General features: G+C 36.8%; 1 protein-coding gene across 9 annotated transcripts in view; it reads right to left on the reverse strand.

The window, feature by feature from the left end:
* The window catches only part of TBC1D4 (TBC1 domain family member 4), a 210,008-nt gene that overhangs the window by 11,876 nt on the left and 170,644 nt on the right, over positions 1 to 27,488 (reverse strand). For 6 of the 9 annotated variants that reach the window (XM_027557691.1, XM_027557689.1, XM_027557697.1 and 3 more), the window contains 7 exons: positions 26,159 to 26,182; positions 21,069 to 21,226; positions 18,594 to 18,803; positions 14,947 to 15,105; positions 10,562 to 10,720; positions 7,545 to 7,789; positions 1,779 to 1,938 (listed from right to left, as the gene is read on the reverse strand). In XM_027557691.1, the coding sequence (XP_027413492.1) occupies positions 1,779 to 1,938; positions 7,545 to 7,789; positions 10,562 to 10,720; positions 14,947 to 15,105; positions 18,594 to 18,803; positions 21,069 to 21,226; positions 26,159 to 26,182 (1,115 nt within the window). The remainder of the gene's footprint in view (positions 1 to 1,778; positions 1,939 to 7,544; positions 7,790 to 10,561; positions 10,721 to 14,946; positions 15,106 to 18,593; positions 18,804 to 21,068; positions 21,227 to 26,158; positions 26,183 to 27,488) is intronic. The other 3 variants (XM_027557693.1, XM_027557690.1, XM_027557696.1) reach the window with 1 other exon arrangement.

Genomic DNA, 27,488 nt, shown 5'->3' on the forward strand with positions numbered 1-27,488 from the left:
AGTTTTGAAAAGTACTAAATACTTTTGTATGAGCATTCCTCTTAATCCATGCCATTCTGTAGTCAGTAATAAACAAGAGGGGGTTGTTAAAAATGAGGGAACCATAAAACAATCACTTCAAACATGGTCATTCTTCTTGCTCATACATCTTTCCCTTTGCTGACAGTTTCTGTTCTTCACTCAATTCTAAGAATGGTGTGGCTATTGTAGAGCTGACAGCATCATTCATATTCTCTTAGCAAAAAACAGATGACTGGGGAAATATGTTTCCTGAATTCAGATATCAAGCTTCCTAGGGTAAGTCAGAGAGAGATACCCTAAATATCATTTTAGATTTGATAAGCTATTTCCTGATAAGAAAATATATAAATGAAAGGATTTATAGAAGACCTATAAATAGAAACCCAAGCTCCAAAGAAAACTTCCCTGGAGAAAAAGCAATCGTGTATGCTCAATATAAAAATGGATATTTGGTAAATATTTGATTCTGGGCATCCTTGTTTTACTCTTTTGCTGCACTTTGCCTACAAATTGTAACAGCACTAATGCAGTGTCTAATTTTTAAAACCACAGCCCCTAGTAAGAAGGACACAGTACACTGTAATCTGGTGTTATATATACATATTACATGTATTAATATATCTTTGGGCTTCCCTGGTGGCTCAGATGGTAAAGAATCTGGCCACAATTTAGGAGACCTGGGTTCAATCCTTGAGTTGGGAAAATCCCCTGGAGGAGGATATATCTTCAAATTTGAAGTTTCTCCAAATAACATTTTTTCCCTATAACTGATGTATTCTCTTTATTCTATTTTAGTTCATGTTTTTCAATCCTGGTAATGACCTACAATCAGGCCAATACTTCCAATTTGACCAAAAGCTCAAATTTAGCAAAAGCACAGATATAAATACTGTCTATTTGCACTACAGGTGCCAGATAGATGAGTGGAACATAAAAACTGGAAGCCTCTTCTGAGGTCATCAAGCTCTTAACATTAGAATAAACCTCTGCTAAAGAGTCGTTTTTTAAAAAGATGGTTTGCTTTTTAAATAACAGATTTAGACAAAGCTAACTAAAGAGGTATGATAGATGTAAAAGCCTCATAAGGTAACATAAGCTGTGTCACACTCTCTTTTTGCTACACTGTGGAGCAAAACAGCATCTCAACAACTTGCCCTGGGTCCAACCAGCTGTGCACCCAGTGTTAGAGATGGGCATCACCTCTGTACTGGCATGACAGGAGGGCACTTAAAGCAATAAAACAGGAATTCCAATTACCTTGTTAACAATAAAAAGTCACATTAACAAGTGCCATTAAAAACAACATTGAAAGAGGTGCTTCCATTAACCCAGTCAGAGAACATGTTGTTTCTCTGTGTTTTGAATCCAGGTTGAAGAGGACAATGGGGAAGGAAAAACAAAAGAGATAGGAAAGATGTGTATAAAAATACGAAAAAAATTATACAGTAGAAATCCTTAGTTCATATTTTTTAAAAATTATACTGTGACTTTTTTAGGTATAAATGAAAATAAGAATTCCATTATAGTTTACTCAAATACAGGAGCTCAGCACTTCTTCTTTCCCTTTGCGTTTCAATTTAAGACGAAGATGGTTTCAAATTACTCTCAGAATGGAGCCAGGCATATTTATTAAATTCCATTAGCAATTTGTGATTCTGTGATACAATGCTAGATAAAACAATTGAAGCACCTTATGGCTAGAAGTATACCCCTTGGAAGAGATAACACTGTTCCAACTGATCATTGGTATCTCTTACCAAACACTCTGGCTACAAATCCTAATGGAAATTGAGAGGCAAACAACGTGAGGAACCAGGGGGCAGCATAAAGACTGGGGCTGATTTCATTTTCTTCAAGATGATTGTAGAGATCTCTGTGATAATCATGAAGGAGCCTGGACAGCTGGTACATTTGAATCTAAAGTTAATTTGGAAAAGAAAAATAACATATTATGCATTTATCTGAGTACACATAAAACAAATACTGTTTAATGTCATTACTCTAATATTTAAGAACTAATTCATGTATATTAGAGAAACAAAAGCAATATTGTTTTATTATTATGTTAAAGTTGACAGATCCAAGTTCATTTAACTGAGATCATACAGCAAGTCACTGTAAGTCCATCTATGACTAGACAGCACATTTCTCTATCACGTGTGTTTTGGTATAGCCATGTATACATGGAAATGGTAATTATTCTTCCTGTAGGAAGGTATGGCTTTTGGAATTTAGTCAGAACCGTCCCGGCTCAGGACTCTCATGGAAGGGCCATTCTAATTTCAGACCAGTTCCAGAAAAGCTTCCATCCAAAAGAATCGACCACATCTGGTTCAAAAGCAAGACCCTGTCTGTCTTTGCTGGGGCCAGCATTGGATTTACGACAGAACCCACCAGGCAATCTGCATGCTAGGACACTGTCAGGCTTAGAAGGTAAAGGAGCCAGAAACCTGAACTGTGATTTCTAATATCTAAGATATTCCAGCAGCATATTTTCTCTTGACAAAGGAGATTCAAGCAAAAAGTACAGTCCGAATGTTTATAGAAAGAAATTATTTCATTTAGCTACTGAGCTGATTACTCATATTTAAAAAAATATTATAAAGACAGCTTATAGTAACTTTTAAAGTCTTACATGTGGGTAGTTAAAAGTAAAGCAGTAGCAAATAATAAACAAATCCATGATTTGTGATTTAATTTAAATTTTTATCTACACAGTAACAGATTGAGTCATGAGTCCTTGATCAGTTATATCAGCTTAACTTCTTGGTGTGAAATACATTCAACATTTTCCTAAATCTAGCAGAACTTCTTTCTCTAGACAGCATCAAAATATCATTCTTAAGTAGTATAAAAATAGCTAAAAATAACCAACTATATTATGAATTCAACTGTTTTTCAGAGCACAAAACTAAAAAATCAAAGTACTATACATAAATATAGCAAATGTTTGATCTCTATCTGTGGAAACTAAGGATCCACACAAGCTGTAAAAGGAAAGAATTAAAGAGCCACTGGAAGTCATAAATATAAAATAAGAAGTTTAGCAGCAGTCAAGCAAAGAGGTTTTAAAAAATGAGATTATAATCTCATTAAGTCATGTTGAAAAAACATCATATATTTATTTCCATTAGGCCACTTACAGTTTAGAAACTAGACATACTGGGCTCTAAGTATTGCCGTTGTTGGTAGTACAAAAATCAAAGACATCTAATTAGCAGAATAAAAAGAAAGCCTATCATCAAAAACATTCTGTCCTTATTCGTCCACTGTCTTAACACAGAAGCAATATATATATATATATATATTTTTTTTTTTTTGGTAGAACCTTATTTTTTCCCTACATTCTAAACTGGGGGTTAAGAACATTTCTTCCATCAAGGTATATTTACATTAAATTTATTTTGACAAAATATAACTCAGTCTTCCTTCCAAGGAACTTTCATAACAAGATGCCATTTGCTAATAATACATAATTTTTCAATTCTACCTTAGAGATAACATGAAAATCTTCCAATGGAAGAGACAGAACTGGAGGAAGGGAGATGCAGAGAGTGGGGGAGAAAAAGCAGAGACCAAAGACTTCAAATAAAAAGATGCTTTACACTTAACATAGAAAACAGCAGACACAAATATGATGGGCTGTCCATAGTTAAAAGAGCCCTGAACCTCCTATTTTACAGATAAAATGAGTGCCTGCTGGAGAGAAGGAAAGATATATGCATTTGAATGCAGAGTTTCAAAGAATAGCAAGGACAGATAAGAAAGACTTCCTCAGTGATAAACGCAAAGAAATAGAAGAAAACAATACAATGGGAAAGACCAGGGATCTCAAGAAAATTAGAGATACCAAGGGAACATTTCATGCAAAGATGGGCTCAATAAAGGACAGAAATGGTATGACAGAAGCAGAAGACATTAAGAAGAGATGACAAGAATACACAGAAGAAATATACAAAAAAGATCTTCATGACCCAGATAATCACAATGGTGTGATCACTCACCTAGAGCCAGACATCCTGGAATGAGAGGTCAAGTGGGCCTTAGGAAGCAACACTATGAACAAAGTTAGTGGAGGTGATGGAATTCCAGTTGAGCTATTTCAAATCCTAAAAGATGATACTGTGAAAGTGCTGCCCTTAATATGCCAGCAAATTTGGAAAATGCAGCAGTGGCCACAGGACTGGAAAAGGTCAGTTTTCATTCCAATCCCAAAGAAAGGCAATGCCAAAGAATGCTCAAACTACCACACAATTGCACTTATCTCACATGCGAGCAAAATAATTCTCAAAATTCTCCATGCCAGGCTTCAACAGTATGTGAACCATGAACTTCCAGATGTTCAAGCTGGATTTAGAAAAGGCAGGAACCAGAGATCAAACTGCCAACATCCGCTGGATCACTGAAAAAACTAGAGTTCCAGAAAAACCTCTCCTTCTGCTTTATTGACTATGCCAAAGCCTTTGACTGTGTGGATCACAACAAACTGGAAAATTCTTCAAGAGATGGGACTACCAGACCACCTGACCTGCCTCCTGAGAAATCGGTATGCAGGTCAAGAAGCAACAGTTAGAACTGGACATTGAACAACAGACTGGTTCCAAATCGGGAAAGGAGTACATCCAGGCTGTATATTGTCACTCTGCTTATTTAACTTATATGCAGAGTACATCATGAGAAATGCTGGACTGAATGAAGCACAAGCTGGAATCAAGACTGCCGGGAGAAATATCAATAACCTCAGATATGCAGATGACACCAATCTTATGGCAGAAAGTGAAGAACTAAAGAGCCTCTTTATGAAAGTGAAAGAGAGTGAAAAAGTTGGCTTAAAACTCAACATTCAGAAAACTAAGATCATGGTATCTGGTCCCATCATTTCATGGAAAATAGATGGGGAAACAATGGAAACAGTGAGAGACTTTATTTTGGGGGACTCTAAAATCACTGCAGATGGTGATTGCAGCCATGAAATTAAAAGACGCTTGCTCCTTGGAAGAAAAGTTATGACCAACCTAGACAGCATATTAAAAAGCAGAGACATTCCTTTGCCAACAAAGGTCTGTCTAGTCAAAGCTTTGGTTTTTCCAGTAGTCATGTATGGACGTGAGAGTTGGACTATAAAGAAAGCTGAACAGCGAAGAATTGATGCTTTTGAACTGTGGTGTTGGAGAACATTCTTGAGAGTCCCTTGGACTGCAAGGAGATCCAACCAGTCCATCATAAAGGAAATTAGTCCTGAATATTCATTGGAAGGATTGGTGCTGAAGCTGAAACTCCAAAACCTTGGCCACCTGAATGTGAAGAACTGACTCATTGGAAAAGACCCTGATGCTGGGAATGATTGAAGGCAGGAAGAAAAGGGGACGACAGAGGATGAGATGGTTGGATAGTATCACCAACTCAATGGACATGAGTTTGAGTAAGCTCCGGGAGTTGGTGATGGACAGGGAAGCCTGGCGTACTGCAGTCCATGGGGTTGCAAAGAGTCAGACATGACTGAGTGACTGAACTGAACTGAACTGCAGTGCCCAAGCTCACACCATGCAGGTAATCAGAAATCCTATCAAGTGATCCTAAGCCTGTTGCCACTTCCAGTTCTGAATATCATGTTGATTGAAAAAGAAACACTTTCTGTTCTAGAAAGTAGAAAAGTGTTGCATCTCACTTTACAGATCAAAAGGCTCTATTTTCCAGTTAAGATTCCCAGTCTCATGGCCTCTAAGAACACTGTCCCCACAGATGCTTAAACATCTTCATTTTCATAACTATGGACAGGAAATATTTCTTGGTAATTGTGGGTCATATTAAATCAACATATAAATCCAGTGTATATGAATTTTTATAATGCCAAATTGATGAGGAATTTCTTCAAATTGGAAAAAGGTTGCATTTTTAAAGTGATATCTGTATCTACCCTTTTAATTTATGAATCAAGACCATGTGACTCCTTTCTTTGAAATTTTAATGGCAGATTCCAAACTGTTACTTCTGAAAATACAAGGGTACCAAATGCTTCCTATACAATATGGCACAATAAACTGTTTAGAAATAAAGTAAAAAATAAAACCTTCCATAGTTATTACTATTTCACTTGCAGAATGTTTATAGACCTACGAATAGTCATCAACTAGGAATCAACTGTCAGATGATAAAGAATCCACCTGCAATGTGGGAAACCTGGGTTCGATCCCTGGGTTGGGAAGGTCCCCTGGAAAAGGGAAAGGCTACCAACTCCAGTATCCTGGCCTGGAGAATTCCATGGACTGTGTAAGTCCATGGGGTCGCAGAGTTGGACACAACTGAGAGACATTCACTTTCATGAATCACTGTATTTGATTTCTCTACCCTGAAATCAGGATTTCTGTACACCCTTCATAAGAACTCACAGCTGAAACCCAACATTGAGAGCAAAGCCTTATCTCCCCACCAAAAATTCCATCTTGAAGAAGTATTAATAATAAAAAATGGAGCACTCCCTCTCCACTCATCCTCTCAAGAAAACGCCACTTACCGTAACATTCATAGAGTGAAAATAAAGTATCATTTTGCCCAAGGATTGGTAAGATTGAAATACTACATGCAAATACTGATCACTGGGAACCAGTACAAAGTATATTTAAAAGTATATTTTTGTAATTATAAAAATATTTTATATTTTAAAATATTTTAGTTCTTATCTAAAGCATAATATTATGAGGAACTCGGCATCATGTCTACCTCATTTCACGGGAGGAGAACCCTGACACATTTTTCTCTTTAAAGCCTTCCCTTATATTTTTATGTCTGAAAGCTTTAAATTGCAAGGTAGTGGTTGTTTAAGATATCGTATCTACAGTGAAAATTTGAACTTTTTGTTAGAAAACAGCATGTTAAGGAAAGTGAAGTTTAAACTAGAGAGGAGAAATGTATAAACAGAAAGTTTGAAATATAATAATGGCAGTGAATACACTACTTAACTGAAAAATCTTAATGTTCTTCTTCAGAACATAAGAAAAGCAGACTGAAAAAGCGCCACCGACGCTGAACACGTTTTCCTCTATAAAGGCCTGTCTACTATTAAGATAAGGGGGGGTTGGGGGGGAGATAGAAAGTTTGAGAAGAAACACAATATAGATATTTGCCAATGATGCACTCAAAGTAAAAGAATAAGGCATTATAATTTTAGATTTTAAATAAAATATCTATGATTCTTTTCAACTGATAAGATGAGGGAAAGTGAGCAAAGATGATACTTTCTCCAGGCAACTGGTAGACTTAAGAAATAGGGACTTGAGGACACACTCGAATGGCTTATTTATCTGCTTCAGAAACTGTGGAAAAGTTACTCTGCATATGGGTGTCATACACTTACCGGTTTAGCAAAATCGCAAATCCCACAGTAAAACCATGAACTAAAACATGCCTCTGCATTTATCCAAGTTCCAAGACAATGGGCCCAAATTTCTTTAAATTTTCACTATAAATCAGAAGAGGGCTCCGCTAAGATTTTTACCCGTTTCTTGTGAAGACCCACCACTCACCTGCAGCGACATCATGTCAGGTCGGTACTGCTTGCGGAAGCCCAGGTCATACATGAGGAATTTCAGCATTTCAAAGGCTTGCTCTTCACTCATGTGTAGAAGCAAGACTCCAGCCACAAAGCTGATCCCCTGACAGTAACCCACTTCTTTGTCCAGTAATGAGTAGGCTTTCAAGAGATTAAAGAGCGACAGCTGCCCTGCCCCAAGCTGTGCTGAAAAGTAAGGATGAGTAGGAAATGTTCTCCCTGCAGAAGAAAAAAGAAAAATATTTTTGAGATACCCTGATGCTTTGGAGTCCAGAGTGAAACTGCAATTCAGCAATTTCGAGGAATAAATCAACGCTCTTTTCCAATACTGAATACCGCCTGGAGTACCTACCCCTCTGATTGAGTCTTTCTCCCTCTAGAGAGTCCCAAGTCCTACCTGCCAGACCATCACCCCATCTCCATGTATGTGATAGAGGAGCAAATAACTGATGCTAATAAGCACTTATTTTTAGGGGGAAAAAAAGTTCATAAACAAATCAAAGACATATGCAGAAAAGATCTCAGGGAATAGAATATAAAACTTACTCTGATTGTAAATCAAGGCTAATTCTAAGTTCACATAGAAACCACCCACTAACTGAAACCAAACCAGTCCATCCTAAAGGAAATCAATCCTGAATATTCACTGGAAGGACTGAAGCTGAAGCTCCAGTACTTTAGCCAGCTGATGCAAAGAGCTGACTCATTGGAAAAGACCCTGATGCTGGGAAAGATTGAAGACAAAAGGAGAAGGGGAAGACGGAGGATGAGATGATTTGATAGCATCCCCGACTTAATGGACGTGAATTTGAGCAAACTCCGGGAGATACTGGAAGACAGAGGAGTCTGGTGTGCCATGGGGTCACAAAAAATAGAACACAACTTAGCAACTGAACAACTGAAATCAGAATTCTACAGGTGGTATCATATAATTTAAGAAGAAATCTTAGTAGTCCATAGCAGATTCCTTTCTGCTTTTCTTACATTATGACAGAAGAGGGACTTTTTGGGGTTGTTTTCTTTTATAGTCAGTCTATCATTCAGGAAATACCCCAGTTTTTGTTTGTTTGTTTGTTTTTTTCAAGTATTCTTGGCTTCCTGTTTCTTAAACTACCTCCATCCATGAGTCGGACACGACTGAGTGACTGAACTGAACTGAACTGATCTATGAGCCATGCAGACCTCTTTTATTTTCAGTATAATCCAAGAAGGTCAAGGATAATGAAGGGCCAAGCTGATTTAAAATAAATTCCCCTCTAAAATTCACTTCTGTGTACAAAAATACCATAGAGACACTTCAGCAAGCAAGTTAGTCCTGGATCACTAAAAAGTTGGTACTAAACACTGAAACAAACCCATCTTCACCCTAAAGCTGTATACAGTGGTTTGGGACTTTCCTTGCGTCATGAAAATGAAGGGAGTGTTAGCTTCCTTGTGCAATGATTACTCATGAGGGTTAGAACTTGTAAGAAGGCCAGATTTTTTAATGTTTCCACCAGATTTGCTTAAAAGTGATTTGCCCACACACACACCCAGGAACTGATAAGATTATTTCTGCAGAGCAAATAAAGGGAAAGATATGAGAAATTAACAAGAATGTGCTGAGGAAACACAGATGACTATGAGCAAAGTCAAATAAGCAATTTTTAAAATTATCATTTCACTTAAATGGCCTTTTTCACTTAAAATGCTTGCTACAGAAAACTATAAATATACTGTCTATTCAAGACATTAATTCTGGTTCCATTTTTTTCTGACCATGCTTTTTTTCCCCCCTGTAACATGATCTCATCATCTCCTTATCTTTTAGGGTATCTTGACTAGCTCTAAATTCGACATCCCAATTTCTAGACTCATTATCCATTTCCGGTCACAGAACCACACATCTGCGGGGATTCACAGTGATTGACTGGCTCATTGTCCTCATTTAAGAGAGAGGATTGAAACTCAGAAGCAAAGTAATTTCCCTAAAACTACTGTTCAGTGGTAGCATCAGGACAAAAACTGAAGTTTTCAGTTTCTCAGTAAAATTCTCCTTTTCAATTCTACTGGGCTCAAAAAATATTAACTTAATTGGCCTTTTCCCAACAGAAGTTGTTTGTCATCCAAAGGAGCAGAGGTCAGTGTTGCCCTGTGATTTTTATACAACCTGAAATGAAGTGACCTCTCAATGTAAAGTAATCCCTTATTTTCCCATATGGGCTGAAATAACATATCTGGCCACCTTAAATAAATCAACTTTTAGGGATATATATAAGATAATTCAAATGTCAATGTCAATTTAATTCAATAAGTTACATATTTTTAAATAACAGAATATAACATTAATTTAGAGAAAAATTAGAGACATTATTTTTTAATTACACCATTTTGCTTTCCATAAGTTATTTGAAACTCAGCTTTTAAAAGGGTGACTTTATAATGCTGCCATAAATGCTGGAAATTCACATAACAGTAAGACAGTTAATTCTTATTTCATCCTCCAAAGATGTATTCATGATTTTCCACAACCTAACCACATACCACATACGTATTGCTTTTTAAAGGCTTATTCAAAAGCTTGTTTTCAGCAATATGTCCAGAATATTTAGTAGACTTTGTTAAATTTTCTGGTGCCCCTTTAAACCTGCTCTAGCCTATTTCAAGACCAGTGCTGACTAAAATAATAATTGTCTATCCCCCAAAAAAGTCAGTTGTTCAAAAACAAGAACTGAGAGCACCCGAGAACATGACCTTTATAACGATTCAAATACAAAATGACTCTTTTCAGAGTACAAGTCTGAGGATAAAGACTTCACTCCACACGCAGTCATTTAGGGTATCTTCAACCAGACATAAGGCCGATATGCCCTCAGGAAAGAACAGAGTCAGCAACTCTGCAGACCAACAGATCATCTTTATCAACACCAAAAACCAAATTAAAAAAAAAAAAACTCAACAAAAGGACCTATTGTTTACTTTCGTAAATTAGAATCAATACGGCAGACATACCTAAATCCACGAGGATAGCATGCTGCTGAGCCGTGAGCTGTTTTAAAAGCTCTTTATAGGATATGTCGGGAGGTTGTTGTTTATTAGGCAATCTGTGTCTCAGACGATATTGCAAAGCTAGGAACTGCCAGATTTCTCCTCGTCGACTTTTGGGAACACCTGCAATCAAAGAGATAAGAAAGCAAGGCCTTGAAGACTGGAATGATGTTGCTAAATCACAATTGATTAACTGTAATGCAGCCACACTACTACATACACACAGCCGTACATACACGTGTCCTGTGTGCCAGGCTACAGCCACACAGGATGCAAGCATATTTTGATGAGTTTAACCCTCTAGCTGCTGCCTTACAAAAGAAACCCTCAAATAATGAGGAAAATAATGGCAATAGTAACAAGAACACCAGCCACTACTGACTGAGAACCTAATACAACATGTATTGAGGAGGTGTAGCTTTTGAGCCAGAGAAGGCAATGGCACCCCACTCCAATACTCTTGCCTGGAAAATCCCATGGACGGAGGAGCCTTGTGGGCTGCAGTCCATGGGGTCGCTAAGAGTTGGACACGACTGAGCGACTTCACTTTCACTTTTCACTTTCCTGCATTGGAGAAGGAAATGGCAACCCACTCCAGTGTTCTTGCCTGGAGAATCCCAGGGACGGGGGAGCCTGGTGGGCGGCCGTCTATGGGGTCACAGGGTCGGACACGACTGAAGTGACTTAGCAGCAGCAGAAGGTTTTGAGCATTGCAATTACAGAAACTGCACCTCAACTATTCACAGGTGCTCAGAAAATAACTTAATGAGACAGATAATTACTACTATCTATACTTTACAGATGGCAAAGCTGAGGCGGAAAGAGGCTAAGTCACTTCCCAGGTCTTCATAGCTAGTGCAGTTGAGAATCCAAACTCTAGTTTCAGAGGCCAAATTGTAAAATACTGAAATGTATGACTGCTTATTTTCACCTTTTATTTGGTTTAAAGCTAGTAACAAATGCTAATATTCATACTCTGATTTCTAAATATCTGTCATTAAAAAGTAACTTTGTAAAAGAGAATTAAATAGCATTTTTACGGTCCACAAAAAAATGAAATAAAAATGGTAAACACAATACAAAGGGAGTGCTCCAGAATGTCACTCAGCCTTTGAGAAGAAAGGAGCTAGGCTATATAATGCTTCATTCATGTATAATGAAATAGTAACTCCAGTGTGCTTGAAAACCAAAACAAGCAATTCACAGTATGTTAAAACTATGTTTTTTATGCTAAGGGACATGAAGTAAAGCACTGGGAGGGACATAATTCAATTCTCTGCAGGAAAGGTAATTTTATTTCACTGCTTTCAGTCCAAAAAGACTAGATATGGGATAGGTTCCTGAGATCTAGCTGGGTAGAGGAAGGTTTAATGGCACTAATCTTTTTGGAATGCAATGTCACAGTCTGCAGAAGCTGAAAGTATTCTTGCCCAAAAACTACACCACAGGCTCCTGAACATGAATTATAAGGTCCTCCACAGGGTATGCCTTGAAACTACTATTTTTAGTTCCATTACCTCCCACTCCCTGCCATATTAAGTATACAATAAGTATTCACATACTCAAGAAGCTTATGGTTATTTCCAGACCTCCAGTTTCTTGTTTCTACTGTTACCTTTATGGAATTCCAAGCTTCTCCAGTTGATCGCCTACTATATCTCCATTTGTCTTTAAGGAATGAGCCTGTATGTCATTCTTCTGCAGAAACTCTCCCTAACATCTCTAGGAGTAAGACTCCCTTCTCACATACTATGTGACTCGGACTGTAACATTAGCATATTGGATTAGAGTTAGTGCTATACTGTATGTCTGTCTAGTTTCCTCACTTAGATGGTGAACTCCCTGAGAATAATCAGCATATTTTCATCTCTGAATGATGAAATCCAAGAATATACCTTGCTACTTAGATATTTGTTGAATGAATGAATGATCTTACATAAAAAGTCATTTTTAGAGGGTAACTTTCATTAGCCCATTAAATGGATCACTGTTAAGGAGAGGGCTGTTATGTTAACCATCCAATAACAATTTCAAAAAGGAAATTCACCTTATTTATTTTTGGCTGTGTCGGCTCTTCACTGCTGCATGCAGGCTTTCTCTAGCTGCAGCGAGAAAACAGTTGTTTTCTCTTTGTTGCACTGTGTCCACTTCTCACTGTGGCAGCTACTCTTGCTGCAGAGCACTGGCTCTAAAGCGTGGGCTCAGTAGTTGTGGTGCCTGGGCTTAGTCGCCCCACAGAATGTAAAATCTTCCCAGACTAGGGAACACATCTGTGCTCCTGCACTGGCAGGCAGATTCTTAACCACCGGACCACCAGAGAAGTCTGGTAATTCACCTTAGTTAAATATTTATTGAGCATCTAACATATAGCAGAGAATAGAGCATGGCATTGAAGAAACCTCATCATTGAGAGTTGAATAAATCCATTCTCAGGAAAATTAGTCTCATTCATTCATTCATTCATTTAGTAAATAACATGTAAGATGCTGTCTTGGGTGCTAGGAGTGTAGGGGGGCAGTGAGAAAACGTTTAACAGATAAACACGTAGATACAAAATTATAAACTATGGTAAGCACAATTAAAGGGAAAAAATCATGAGAAAGAATAACAAAGCAAAACTATTTTATTTGGGGTTGGGGGGTGGGACATTCTGAGGAAATGGTATTTAATGACTGCTGAGGGAGAACAGGATTCTCCAGGCTGGGAGTGTAGGCAGCAATCACTTTGGCAAGAATGTATGGAGGCCCTGAGAGGGGCAGAGAAAGGGGGCACAGAGGAGGAGTGAGAAGAACATGTGATGGAAAGAAGGGGAGCCGGGAAATGGGGAGAAGGTAGAGAGGACAGAAGAGGGAGGGAAGGGAGCATCTAATCAAGAAAGAGCTGGGGAGATCTCCCTGGTGGTCCAGTGTTAAGAATCCGCCTGCCAATGCAGGAGACGTGGGTTGGATCCCTGGTCCGGGAAGACCCCACATGCTGAGAGGTAACCAAGTCCGTGTGCCACAACTACTGATGCCCAGGACCCTGGAGCCCATGCTCTCCAACGGGAAGCCGTAGCAATGAGAAACCCACGCACTGCAATTAAAGAACAGTCCCTGCTCACCACAACTAGAGAAAGCCCGTGCACAGCAATGAAGACCCCAGTGCAACCAAAACTAAATAAAGAAAAATTATTTTTTGAAAAGACTAAGGGTTAATATGAAAAGCAAAAACTTAAAGCTTTAAAAAATATAGAATATCTTTATTTTAAAAAAAAGGAAGAAATAAAGAAATGGCCTGTGTCATACCAGGATGCAGATTAGTTAGCATCTTCAAAGCACAGGCTACAAGGTAGGGAAAGGTAGAAAGTGAGGTGAGAAATGAAAGGAGAGATCAAGGAGAGCTGTGGGCACAGTGCTAAGAAGTTTCAACTCTGTTTTATATGAAATGGGAAGATGAGCACCTCTAAAACATCTCTGCAAGTCATACCGAAGAACAGTGTGATCTACATCTCACACACATTTGATTAGCCACTATTTTGTCTCCCAAACAGTGCATTCAGTAGAAATCTTTGGGAGGTCCATATCTTCAAGGAAAAAGAACATGTACCAGGTTTGCAAACACAGCATCTTACAAAATTAACCTTAATTTTAACTTAATTATGTAACAGTTTCACAGTATCATAGGCTTTTAAGATTCATGGTCAAGTTAACTTGGGATCTTTATTTTATGCCCAGCAGGTCATAGAGATTCTCATTTTAATATATTGAATCTGAGTCACAGAAACCACAAGTAAGCAATTCACACGTTAGTTTTAACTTTAAATTTAAGAAGTTTAAATGTCAGTCATTTTATATGACAAAGCGGCAGTGTAATATAAGGCTGAATAAAAGCAATGTTTCAAAAATAAATAAAAGAAAAAATAGATGGTAGGACAACTGATTGCTAGCTAATAATATAGATTTGTTTAAACACATACATGTAGGTGAACATATATATATATATAAATACTTCTGAGCAAATAAAGGGAACGAGTCAAGTTTATAAGTTCGAGATATTTTTATGGATACGATTAAAGATTTGTACTAACGCACATGCTCTTTCCTTAGTAAGTGATAACTCTTCAGTTGAAAACAGCTGACTGAAGAGGCAGGAAACTGTAGAAAACGTGCCTGCTATCTCCTCAGGGATAGGACTTCCGTTAGCACCATGTTCCTACCAACATAGTCACTAACTACAGGAGGAAACAAACTACTTTCCTTTTTTTTATAGGAAACGACAAAGAGAAAATTATGCTTAAGCTGGATGAGTCAAAACAATCTCTGAAACTTTTCAAAAAAAAAAAAAAAGATGATTAAGATGATCCAGAATACCTTCTTTAAGAGAAGTATGAATATCTTCCATATCGCATCTGATTTTAGCTCTGCAGTTTAACAACTTCTTATCCCAGATTGTTAAGACCTCCTTCTGACATGCACCAACTTCTTCATAATCCAATTTAACTTTTCTGGACTGCAGTTCATCTCTGCTTGCTAAGAAAGAAAGAGTTTCCATTAAGACTATTAAGTTTTAAAACACAGAATTTGTAATGTTTTATTGCCTTTGTAAAACCTCAGCATATGGCTTTTAGGAATCAACCACTAACATTTTCTCAAAATGAAAATTTTTGTAAAAAATGAAAGATACATGAAAAGTTCTCAAATTTTGAGTCATTTCATGTATTAAAAAAAAAAAGACACAGGAATAACTTCTAAGGAGGTTTTACTCTATATCTTACAGATGACAAATTTCCTAGACATAAAAAACAAACCATGTTTTCCAGGCTAGAAATTTCAAATATTTGACAAATGTGATAGATAACTACAAAAGTGACAGTTTGTTAATACCATTAAAATGTTAATATTTTATATCCTATATCTATGAGAAAATAATGCCTCAGGCTAACCCTGATTTGATAAATATTTGATCATGATAGCCTGATACATTTTTATAATTATTTCCAGAGTTACCCACACTGTCTTTAGCCACGCAGACACTAGGTTACATATTCCTGTGTCCATTTTTAATCATCTTTAAGAGGAAAGTGCATTTCACTGAAGTTAACATTTTCATTTTTCAAAATAATACAAAATTTTCTCTGACTTGATTGTCTAAAATCTAAGCCCAGAGTTCATTAAAAGAAATGTTTATAAAAGCAACCAGTATCTACACCTCAGCTTTATCTTGAAGAATTGATTCCAAAAGGGGAGAAGGGTGAAAAGACATGGAAGCATATTTCTTCTCTCTCATTAGGACCACATGGAACAGAAGCTCTAAGTGTAATCTGTAATCACTGAAGCTCCAGGGCTCAGCCAGCTTACCTCCTGCAACACAAATCTCTGTCAGGCATCCAAAGTCCTCGACAGCACAAAAATAGCAGAATGAGTATTACTCTTTACTTAGTGTTGAAGCCATTTCAAAAGAATTAAAGCATCTTATAATAGACTACTATTCTGGCAGGGCAGTAAAAATAAGTCCACACATAATCAAAAGATAAATCAAACTATCAAAAATTCCTCCTAGATACCACTAGATGGCTTTCTAGCATAGTTTAGTTTTGCTTTTCAGTATCTGCCAAAAAACTGATGCTTTTGAACTCTGATACTGAAGAAGACTTTTGAGAGTCCCTTGGATAGCAAGGAGATCAAACCAGTCAATCCTAAAGGAAATCAACCCTGAATATTCATTGGAAGGACTGATGCTGAAGCTGAAGCTCCAATACTTTGGCCACCTGATGCAAACAGCTGACTCATTGGAAAAGACATTGATGCTAGGAAAGACTGAAGACAGAAGGAGAAGAGGGCAACAGAGGATGAGATGGTTAGATGGCACCACCGATTCAATGAACATGAACTTGGGCAAATTCTGGGAGATAGTGAGGGACAGGGAAGCCTGGGGTGCTGCAAAGAGTTAGACATGACTTGGCAACTGAACTGCAACAATTTGTTTTATATTTCTCTAGGATTATCATAGAGAAAGCTAATAATTAACATAATCCTATATATAACTTTACTAATTATATTTTTCATAATGGATGAAGCATATTTCCTCAGATTTTTTTTCTCCAACCTTCTCTGGATCATTATTCATTTAAAATAATAATAACCATCATCTACACCCTGAGTAAGAATAGTAAGTAGGAATAGCTAAGTAAGAATAGTTAATATCTGCCCTGGTTAACGAGGTAAGAACAAAAGAACTATGAAAAAATGCTTATCCATTGGCTAACATTTATAATATGTTAAGCTGTTTTTTTTTGTCTTTGTTACTTAAGTACAGAAATAAAAACAGAACTGACAAAGGTTTCTGATCATATATTCTAAATGTCACCTCTTCTTTTACTCTGTCAACTTATACAGCCATATATAATACACAGAATATGCAGTCATTTATAGTAAAACATTCAATTTCTTTATATTAGCTATATATTTGAGAAATACAATATGGTGTACTGGGAAAAAGCCTAAAAACTGTGGTAAATAAACTGGAATTTTCATATTTGTTTGCCAGTATAACACTGTTTGACCTTAGGTTAATTTTCTTAGCATCCCCAAGCCAGTCACTAACTCAGCTGCAGAATGAAAAATGGAACTAAATAATCTCTAAGGCCATTTCCAGTTCAAACAGTCTATGATTCTAAAATTATCCATTAGTATTTAATATAATACTCTACTGCACATACTCCTGTTAATGAAATCCAATTTCATGCTTTAAATGTTTTAAGAAAATGATAACCATCTTTTTTCAACCTCTTCTTCTGTTTATGAGTTAGTTCAAGATATAATCAACTACAAAAAACATAAATTCCTTTCAAAATCTATGGAAGCTTGAGTGGGCATATCATTTATCACATCAAACTTTCAAAAGCTATGTTAATAACAATTAATTGCTTTTTTAATTTGAAAGAAAAGATTTGTTTCCTAAAGATATTTAAAAGTCTTATAAACTTTTCATTCTGCTAAGAATATAGCGTTAAGCAAAAATAAATTGTGCCCTAGCAAACTAAAAAGTAAAAAATTTAGTTGAACAATAGATATAGTAAGAGGAATCTTTAGATGGTGAACACAGAAATGTGAATACCTGCCTATACTAAAACAAGCTTCATTGAAAGACAACATAATAAAAGCAAGTCAGAGAAAAACCTAGATTATAATTTTCCAATAATCTTAAAAGTCAAAGGCCTGCATAAGCTAAGCCATTCATTTTATAAATGTGAAAAAAGGCCCTTTCTATTAAGTGATTTGCCCAAGATAAGGGCTTTAATACATGTTTCAGATTTTGGTACTGTCTACACATCTCCCTGTGTGTGATTCTATCAGCACTGGGGTAAATGACATCATTATTTCAGAGTCTGGAAAACACATTCTAATGCATTTGGTATTCATAAATTTAATAGTCAAGCACTATGAATAGTACAATAGCTGCTATAAACTGTCCAATTAAAATTTTAATGACTTCAATATGGTTTTTAAATAGAAAATTCATAAAATAGTAACAAAACATAGCACTTTTGATTTGTTAATAGATAATTGGTTGTATTGGATACAATATAATTTATTTGAAATAGGAATATTTCTCATATTATGAATACAATTGACCTGAAGTTTGAAAATCATATTTGAAGAGAATTTACTTTTTCATGTTTAAGTCTTTTTTAAATTATACACAAAGATGTTAAACTTTCAGTCATATTAAAGCCACTGACTTCATATTATATACATTCTATTACCTTCTATCACACAAATATACTCAAAAGGCATCTGATGTTTTAAATCTATCAAACAGAAATACAGATTTCTTAGGCTAACCTTTCCCCTGTCATGACCACCTCAAAAACTAGAAAGTAACAATTTTCATCAGTAGCTATTCTAGTAAAAGTGTGTATACAGATGGAGAATGAGTGTGGGGTGGAGTATTAACAAACTACACCTTTAAATTACAGTATCATATCATGCCCTTTGGCCCCGTTTGAATAGCTAACCTTCAAGTTTCTGGTTTTCTTTTTCCATTCGAAGCAACAGGATCTGCTGGTGTATAGCTTTTCTCCACAAACACCTCAGTTCCTCCGACTTGTTTCTCTCTTCACCCTTTTCTGGGTCATCTTCATCAGACATGAATATCATTAGAGGTTCCTCCTCCATGGTTGGAGCAAGAGGGGACAGTGGCAGCAGCTCACTCCTGTCCAGGCCATCTGCAGAGAAGAAAACAGTGAGAGGCATTCCAAAGTCAGAAGCCAGGCCACACAAGTCCTCTCTGGACTTGACGCTCTCTCCTCCTGTGTTGCGCCTTTAAAGCTGTACACAAAGCTGCCCTCCCAGTAAACTGTCAGTTTCTGGAACTAATGATGTGAGTCAATTCACTAGACTGAATTCCCCTTTCAGATTTCCCTCTCTGCTGAAATGAAAGCATGGATGATGTCACTACTTCTTCTTTCTGCACAAAATGACCTATAAGATAGGTGCTCCAAAATGACCTGGCCTTTCCCCAGGGTTCAACACTTCTGCAATTGACATCTATGTATATTCTCTGAGTGTGCAAAACAAAACAAAACAAAAAACAACTGAGTGACTCTGGGCACAGCCTGGCTCAGAACTCTCTGCTCACTCCTGAAACAAGGGACTCAGTCGTGTCTGACTCTTTGCAACTTCATGGACTGTAGCCCTCCAGGCTCCTCTGTCCATGAGATTTTCCAGGCGAGAATACTGGAGTGGGTTGCTATTCCCTTCTCCAGGGGATCTTCCTGACCCAGGGACTGAACCCATGTCTCCTGAGTTGGCAGGTGGATTCTTTATCCCTGAGCCACCCAGGAAGCCCCTGCAACACTATTCCCCAGTTTCCAGAGTTCATTCTCACCCTCATTCCAGGCCATCATTTGCACTGTTGGCCAATTTATTTTCCTATTAACAAACATAATTCTGTGTCTTAAAACATTTCAGTGGTTGCATATATCCCAAAGTCCAAACTCCCGGGAATAGCACATTGATCGCTTTAGACTTTAGCCTCAATCTTTCCAACCTCTTGTCTCCATCCTCCATCCTCTGCCCTCACGATGCTGATTTTCTCATGACTCCCTGACCCACAAAGTCCTCTGCAATGACTCTAGTGTTTTTCTGGTCCCTTTTCTCAAAAGATGTCTCCCAGCAATGAGTTTAAATAAAATACTTAACTTTTTTTGAAAAACATTCTCTGACCACCCCAGCAGAGTTAATTCTGCCTCTAGGAACGTTGTTTTCTTGGGTTGTTTTCTTTATTAATTGACCTCTTCCCTAAATGGCAGCCCACTCCAGTACTCTTGCCTGGAAAATCCCATGGACAGAGGAGCCTGGTAGGCTATAGCCCGTGGGGTCGCAAAGAGTCGGACACAACTGAGCAACATCACTTCACTACTCTTATTATTTACTTCCTTAATAATTTTTTAAAAATCTTACTGTATGAATTTAAAACTTTTTGCTTTCTTGGTTTTAGAACTGCCCTCTAAATACCACTCAATTTTGACACATAGGGATCCAATCATATTTTCTTCCTTCTTGTTTCTAGGAAAACAGTTTTCCGTTTCTAAACACATGACATTTTTTAGTTACCCTCTAATTCTTCCTCTTCCTTTCCTCCTTTCCTTCCTTTCTTCCTTCTGCAGTGTGATCAGAGGATATAGTATGAATAATCAAGATTATCTAGAATTCATTTAAAAATCTTTACAGCCAATTACATAAATAATTTTTACAACTATTCCATGTGTGCTGAAAATAAATAAATTTTCTCTATAGGTGACAAGGTTCTATACAAATATCAGATCAAGCTTGTTCAATTGTGTTTCTCAAATATTATCTATGTTTAATTTCTTTAGATTTAATTTTCAGAGAGGAGTATGTTAAAATCTCCCATGAAAGTTATTTATTCCTTTCTCTCTCAAATTCTCTTTAGTGTTATTTTAGTATTCTCATCATTGTTAAATCTTTCTGTTCCTTGTTACACTTACTTCGCCCCCTTGTATATTTCGCTTTAATTTCTTATAGGTCTAATATGGAAAGAGAGCTGCAGGAGCTCTCTGCTGGCTGATGTCTACGGAGCGTACCTACATCCACTTCTTTATCGTTCAGTGTTTCTATGTGACTTTATGTGTGACTCGTAAAAAATGCTGCTTTTCCAAAAATAAAAAGATCTCTGACTTCTTTTCTATCACTACTCTAGTTCCCTCTGCATGATGAAGTAAGCCCCCAAACAGGTTTTGGAAATTCATTCATTCCTTCCTTCCTTCCTTCCTTCCTTCATTCAACAGCATTCACTGTATGTCTAACAGGTTCTAATGATACGTGACTATCTCGATATCCACTAGCTCGGATGTAAAATAGAGACGTTACTTCTCTACCGTAATCACTTAATTCTCTTTGTACAAAAAGCACCCCTTCCATTTCTGAGTCTACGATAGTAGTGAGGGGTAAGTGACTGGCGAACGAACCCTGCTGCATCGCTGAGGGAGATTTCCTCATGGGCGAAGCAACCCTGAGGAAGATGCGCTGCCGCCAGGAAACTCGGCGAGGAGTGACGGGGGTTCCTCCAGCGTTTAGGGATTCATTGCTGCAGGTGGACGAGGTCCTTTTTCTCCCCTCTCCATCACTGTGGAAAGCACAGAAATAGATAACTTGTAAAGGAAACCGCATAACGTGATCTTTCATAACAAAATGGTAGCACAAGCCATTCACAAGTTCTACCAGGGGCAAGCACAAGCCACAGGCAACATGGAGCGATGCATCGCGAGGCACACGGATCACCCAGGCCACGACATCCCGGGACAGGTGCAGTCCAGGCACAGCCCACCTATCAGAAGCTCACCTGTTTCTACTCTTTCCATAGGAGCCAACCATTCCAAGTTCTATCCTGAGCAATAGGAGCGCTTATACAGAGGAGCAAAGGCTGCTTAACTAATGACCTCATCATTTGCTGAAAGAATTTTAATAAGTAGTATATTCTAAACATTGTAAATACTTTATTAAAAGATCATAAAGAGCTTTTCTTATAGCTTTTATAGAACGGACTGATAAAATAGCTTCTAGTTGCCTGTAACTATTACAATTCATCTCTAAGTATTAACCACCAATAGTTGGATCATGATAGAAAGTAACCTGAAGACAGACAGGACAGTCAACCTTGGGATTACTGCTAAGTGATACTAAAGAAAAAAGTGTGGCCAAATCAACTGGATAGGTTGCATTTTAAAATACTAAACAGATTTCTTTAGAGCAGGACTTCTTAGAGACCATAATATGCAGGCATGCACTGTGACTCACCAAAGGCAAATAGTATACAGAAATTCCCTAACTTGCTTTAATTATTTGACCCCAGAATCACCTTCCTTAACTTTCTTAGGGGAGCAGGGGTGAGGTAGGCAGTTGGGGATGTCACATCTTTCTACCTTAATGCTTGGTAATATGAACATACAGTAATGCTGGTCTGCTCTAAGAATTTCATTTTCTAGAAAAGAGTACTCTAAATTCTGCTGGGGCTATCTGCAGGAAAAGGTCATTTTTTTTTTAGAAGGTCATTATGACTCAAACTTAACTTTTGAGACCAATTATGTTAGCAGCTGAAACACCATGCAATAACTGTTGCCACTCATGGTGGTGGGAATATTTTGCTGTTTTACATTTTAAAGTCTCTGAGCTTCCTAAGAGAATGATGAACAATATTTGCATGTGGTGATTCCAACAAGTGAAGGTGCGAAATTTCTGATGGAACCAAGCAGTGTTAGTGCAGAAATGAAACTCAGCTAGAAAAGCCACCACCTCACTAACATACTCAGAGGAACTCCCTAAGGCTGAGACAATCAGAATTCAGAAAACCCAGTCAGCCCTTGTCTGTAGTATTTGTATTTACTTTGCATATCCATACTCACAGTTATCGGGTCATTCAGTTGTTTCTAATCTTGATCTATCTTTCTAGATTAGGTAAATTAAGGTTAGGAAAAAGACCTACTTTTGAGCTACTTCACAGACAGCAAGTGACATGCAAGTGACATGATACTTCAGAAAGTAGCTGACGCACATCCCAGTAGAGTCAAGCCCATTTTGTTATGTATCCTGGATAATGTTATAACCTTAATTTGTGTCCACAGTTCACCACTCTCTGTAATACCGACTGGATATGACCACCTTTACTTCCCCTTTGGAAAGCCTTAATTCAATATTTTCCTTTTGGGAACTATAATTCATTCTTTGTAATAGCTATATCCTAAAAAACATTCTTAACCGTACCCTGTATCTTCATTTGTATAACACTATTTGTGTAACTGTTTGGCAGTTATGTGTTAAATGCCCAACTCAAGGATGTATTTCTAGCTCCTAGTATAGCAACTGGTAATTAATGGTAAGCACTCAACCAAAGGGGTTTCCCTGGTGGCTCAGTGGTAAAGAACCCACCTGCCAATGCAAGAGACACGGGTTCAATCTCTGGGGCAGGAAGACCCTGTGGAGAAGGAAATGGCAAACCACTCCTGTATTCTTGCCTGGTAAATTTTATGGACAGAGGAGCTTGGCGTGCCATGGTCCACAAGGTCACAAAGAATTGGACACGACTTAGCAACTGAACAACAAACTCAACAAATATCTGTGGAATACATTGATATTGCTGTTGTTGTTCAGTTACTCGGTAGTCTCCAGCTCTTTGTGACCCCATGGACTGGTCTTCACTATCTCCCGGAGTTTAATCAAACTCATGTTGGCTTGGCTTGTCAGGAATAAATTCCTTGACAGGTCAGGAATAAATAAAAGATCTACCTTCTTAAAATCTTTTGTTGATAGTCATGATTTTCAAGTTTTTCTGGCAAAAAGTTCTAATAGCTTCATTTCCCAAAAGCACAGACTAAGGTGTCAATGGTAGGTACTAACAATGACAATACATAATAAAAAACATAAGGCTTTTTTTTTCCAGATAGTAACACATTGACCTAAGAGTATCCAATTTATAAGTTAATCCTAGGAAGCTAAGTGACTTATGTAAAAGCAACAATTTCAAGGCCTCACGGGATAAGTGTTCAATAAATAGTAATTTCTTTTAATGCTTAGTATATATAATAACAAAATTAGAATAAACCAAAGCAAAGGGATTCTGAAACTTTTGTATTTTAATGCTGGAATTAAAAAGATCTTTTCAAATTCCGTGTTAATAACATAGCAAGTGTCTGGGTAGTACTAAAAGTACAATTGTGAAGAACTCATGTCATTTTCATTATTGTCTGTAAAATATACAATTTTGGGGGAATAGGTTATAAAACTGGTGCATAATGTACCCTTATATCAGCTCGCTTATTTGAAAATTTCATAATATCTAAAACTTAAAATCCTAAAAACTTAAAATGTGCCAGGCACTCTTCAAGGCATTTCATAAGTATGAACTCATTTCAACCTCACAGCAACTTTATGGGGTAGATGGTATTACAATTCCTGTTTTTAGTGAGAAAACTGAGGCAGAAAGAAGCTAAGTCATTTGCCCACAGTCTCAGGGATATAGTGGGGGAGTCAGGATTCAAACCCGGGCAATCCAGAATCCAGGCACTTAGGCTTTGTAGTTTACTATGTCAAGGTAAATACCCTTTGCATTAGTTCAGACAAAGCCGTATTGGTTCATAAAGATAAAGCTGTCGGGACTCCCAGGTTCCCCTGTATTTCTCGGGTAAAAAATCAGTTTGTAATTAGCATTAAGTCTTCAGGTCAGTACTTCTCTTTCCTTTTTTTTTTAATGGAATAATGTCATTTTACATTATTACAGAGTATTATTATATTATGTGTTCATTTATGTAAAATGTCTCACTTCGTTTTCTTTTGAAACCACTGGATTTCAAAATGTAAACACTTTTTTATTTTAAAATAGGAGGATCAAATAGAAAACACATTAATATATATACCAACATATATTCGAGAAGGAAATGGCAACCTACTCCAGTATTCTTGCCTGAGAAATCCCATAGACAGAGGATCCCGGTAGGTCATGGGGTCGCAAAAGAGTTGGACACAACTAATCCACTAAACAATAACAACAAAAAGAAAACCACTTAACAGAAATCTGAAAAGGCTTTCTCTTTGCAAATGCCTCAAGAAAGGCTGCATGGAATAACACAGTGTTGCAATTTGAGAGTTTTTCCCACAAGGCTCATAGTACAATTTAATTCATAATTACTTTAGGTGGACTAATAGCTTATGTAAGCCCTGGTTTCAACTGGGTACCCATCTATTATCCTATGGAATATCTTTACTAATTAAATAAAACTAAGAATAAGCTAATCAAGTGGAAATCAATTAAGCTGAATCAAATGAGATAGATTCATCAATGTGTAAAACAAAAAAAGAACAAGAACAAAGAATTTTATTTCCTAAACTCTATACTAAATGAAAAAAAATTTTAATTATGTTCTTTGCATTGGAATTTAAAATATCTCTAGGGAGCTCATTTGCTTACTCACATTCTTATAACTTAATTTTACATAAATTATATCAAGCAAGATATTAAACATTTCTGGGGTTCAGTCTAACCATATATAAAATAATAGGCCAGATGACCACTAAGGTAAAACACAGACCTAGTTCCATGCCTATAGTAGAACCTTCTAGAAGGACACAGAAAATCTTAACATTTCTGTTAGGCTTTTGGAAGTAGATAAGAAATATTACTGAAATGGTCTTACATGCAACCATTAAAAAATGTAGGTCAATTACAAGTCTCAGTCACTTTTTATCTTATCAATGTGGCCCCAAATAATTTTTTTTCTTTGAACATCTCATGCTAGCCCAATCTTTTATACTGGATTTTAACTCCCATTAGAAAGAAATCTAAATGTAAGTGACCCCAACAGGAAGACAGGAACATATGTTTTCCACTGGGCTTGTGACATAAGCAAAGCACAGAAACTAGGAAAGAATAATCATTTTCAGTTAAGCTGTTCAGCAGTGATTCTGGACATTTACCACAAAAAGCGTGTGTGTCAGGAGGAAGAAATGTCATCACAGATGTGGTCAGACTTCCATAAAAAGGAAGTAGGTGTTTTCCTGTGTCCAGCCCAGGGGGGAGGTCTGGAAGGCCTCAGCAGTGTCTCAAAGTAACCCATGTGTCAGCAATTAAGATGAACAGAAATAGACTAAGAATATTTTTCAGTGAAAATCAGATTTGATTTCTTTTAGGATTCTTATTTCTGCATCTACTTGGGATTTGAAATAGACTCCTTAAATGTACATATGTACCTCCAAACTAGCAAATTCATTTACTTCCATTAGTTTCAAATTTGAATTAATCTCTACTGAGGGCCACAGCAGAGTCCTAAGGAAATGTCAATGTGGAATAGAGTAGAAACAGGATTTGTTTACAATCAATCTTTTATATGATCATTCATAATCTTTGATTACACCAGGAGTCATTTTTCCCCTACTATATACCCTTCACATCACTGGAAGGATGCCATGCATGGAGAAGACAGCCAAAACTGATTTTTTAAGTGAATGGTAATAATCAGTTGGAAGAATTAATAAATTAGTAAATGAAAATATTTAGACCTCTAATCACCTTGATTCTGAAGCAGTGTCTTGTCTAGTACCACAGGAAAACAAGGAACGGAATTAGCACAGGAAAAGAGTGATGTCCAAAACCAGGATTTAGAATAAAAAGGCATTCCCATAAGACATCAATAAAGTACAAATAATTTCAATATTGTACCATGAGTAATTACACTATTTTCTTATCAGATAATATGAGAAAACTATAGAACCAAACTATACCACAAAGTACTTGTCAGCAAAAACCTATTTTGTCGCTGAAAAGTTTTAGAAGCAGATGTAATGACTATCATTTGACCAGTGAATTTCAATACAAATTTTTCAAATATAGGCACAAAAGCTGAGAAGCAACAATAAGAGGAAACAGATGTTTGTTTATAAAAGGATATATTATATTTGCTAAATGGATGTTATGTAAATATACCATCAGATTATGCATAATTATATTTCAGCTACTACACAATGAAATAACATCGAATTTTTAAGAATTAACTTGAAGTAAGGTAAAACGAAACATATATGTACTCCCTTTCCTTTAGCATTTCACTGTTATACAAATGAACCTACTACTAAGTAAACCATGATATTCAAAGTATCTTGGTTTCTTTTTCTCAGCCTGCTTAACAACAATAATCTACATGTTTTTAATAATTCAAAATAGTGGTCCTGGAGAAGGATGCCTATCTGAATTTCAAATTTCAAATGATCATGCTCTTTAAATAGTATTTGCTAACTAACCTACTCTATACTTTACTTAAATATGAATATTTATAGATCCACACTATGCCTCTAATAAGATATGAGCTACCCAAATGAAAATTATATTACATAGTTTTATGGACCTCTTTCTTTCTATTTTGAATAGCTGCAGATATCATGGTAATTGTGAGCATATGATGTTTTCTCTGAAACCAGTGATAATGAGAGATGTAGAGTTCAGAAATTCCTGGCTTAAAGCCACAGTCTTGAATATCTTCATTCTTAGCAAACACACACTGAAGGATTCAGAGTAAAGGGACATGTTATCTGCAATCTACTCACAAATGGCTTAGAATAACAAAATATATATGCATATACATATGCATGTATACATGGAAACAGAATGATAAAGCAAATGTGGCAAATGTTAAAAATGGATGAATCTGGATAAAGGTTTAACAGTTCTCCCTAATAGTTTTGCATTTTCCTGTAAATCTAAGCTATTTTCTAATACTAATTAAAAAAAATCTCTCTCCAAGGCTGTAGTAAATTTATGTCAAAGTGACTGACTAATTGAAATAAACCTATTAAGAGTGAATTCTGTCCAACAACTTTGCTACTGTGTAGATAGCTACTAACAA

Source organism: Bos indicus x Bos taurus, chromosome 12 (assembly GCF_003369695.1).
Source record: "Bos indicus x Bos taurus breed Angus x Brahman F1 hybrid chromosome 12, Bos_hybrid_MaternalHap_v2.0, whole genome shotgun sequence".
NCBI lineage: Eukaryota > Metazoa > Chordata > Mammalia > Artiodactyla > Bovidae > Bos > Bos indicus x Bos taurus.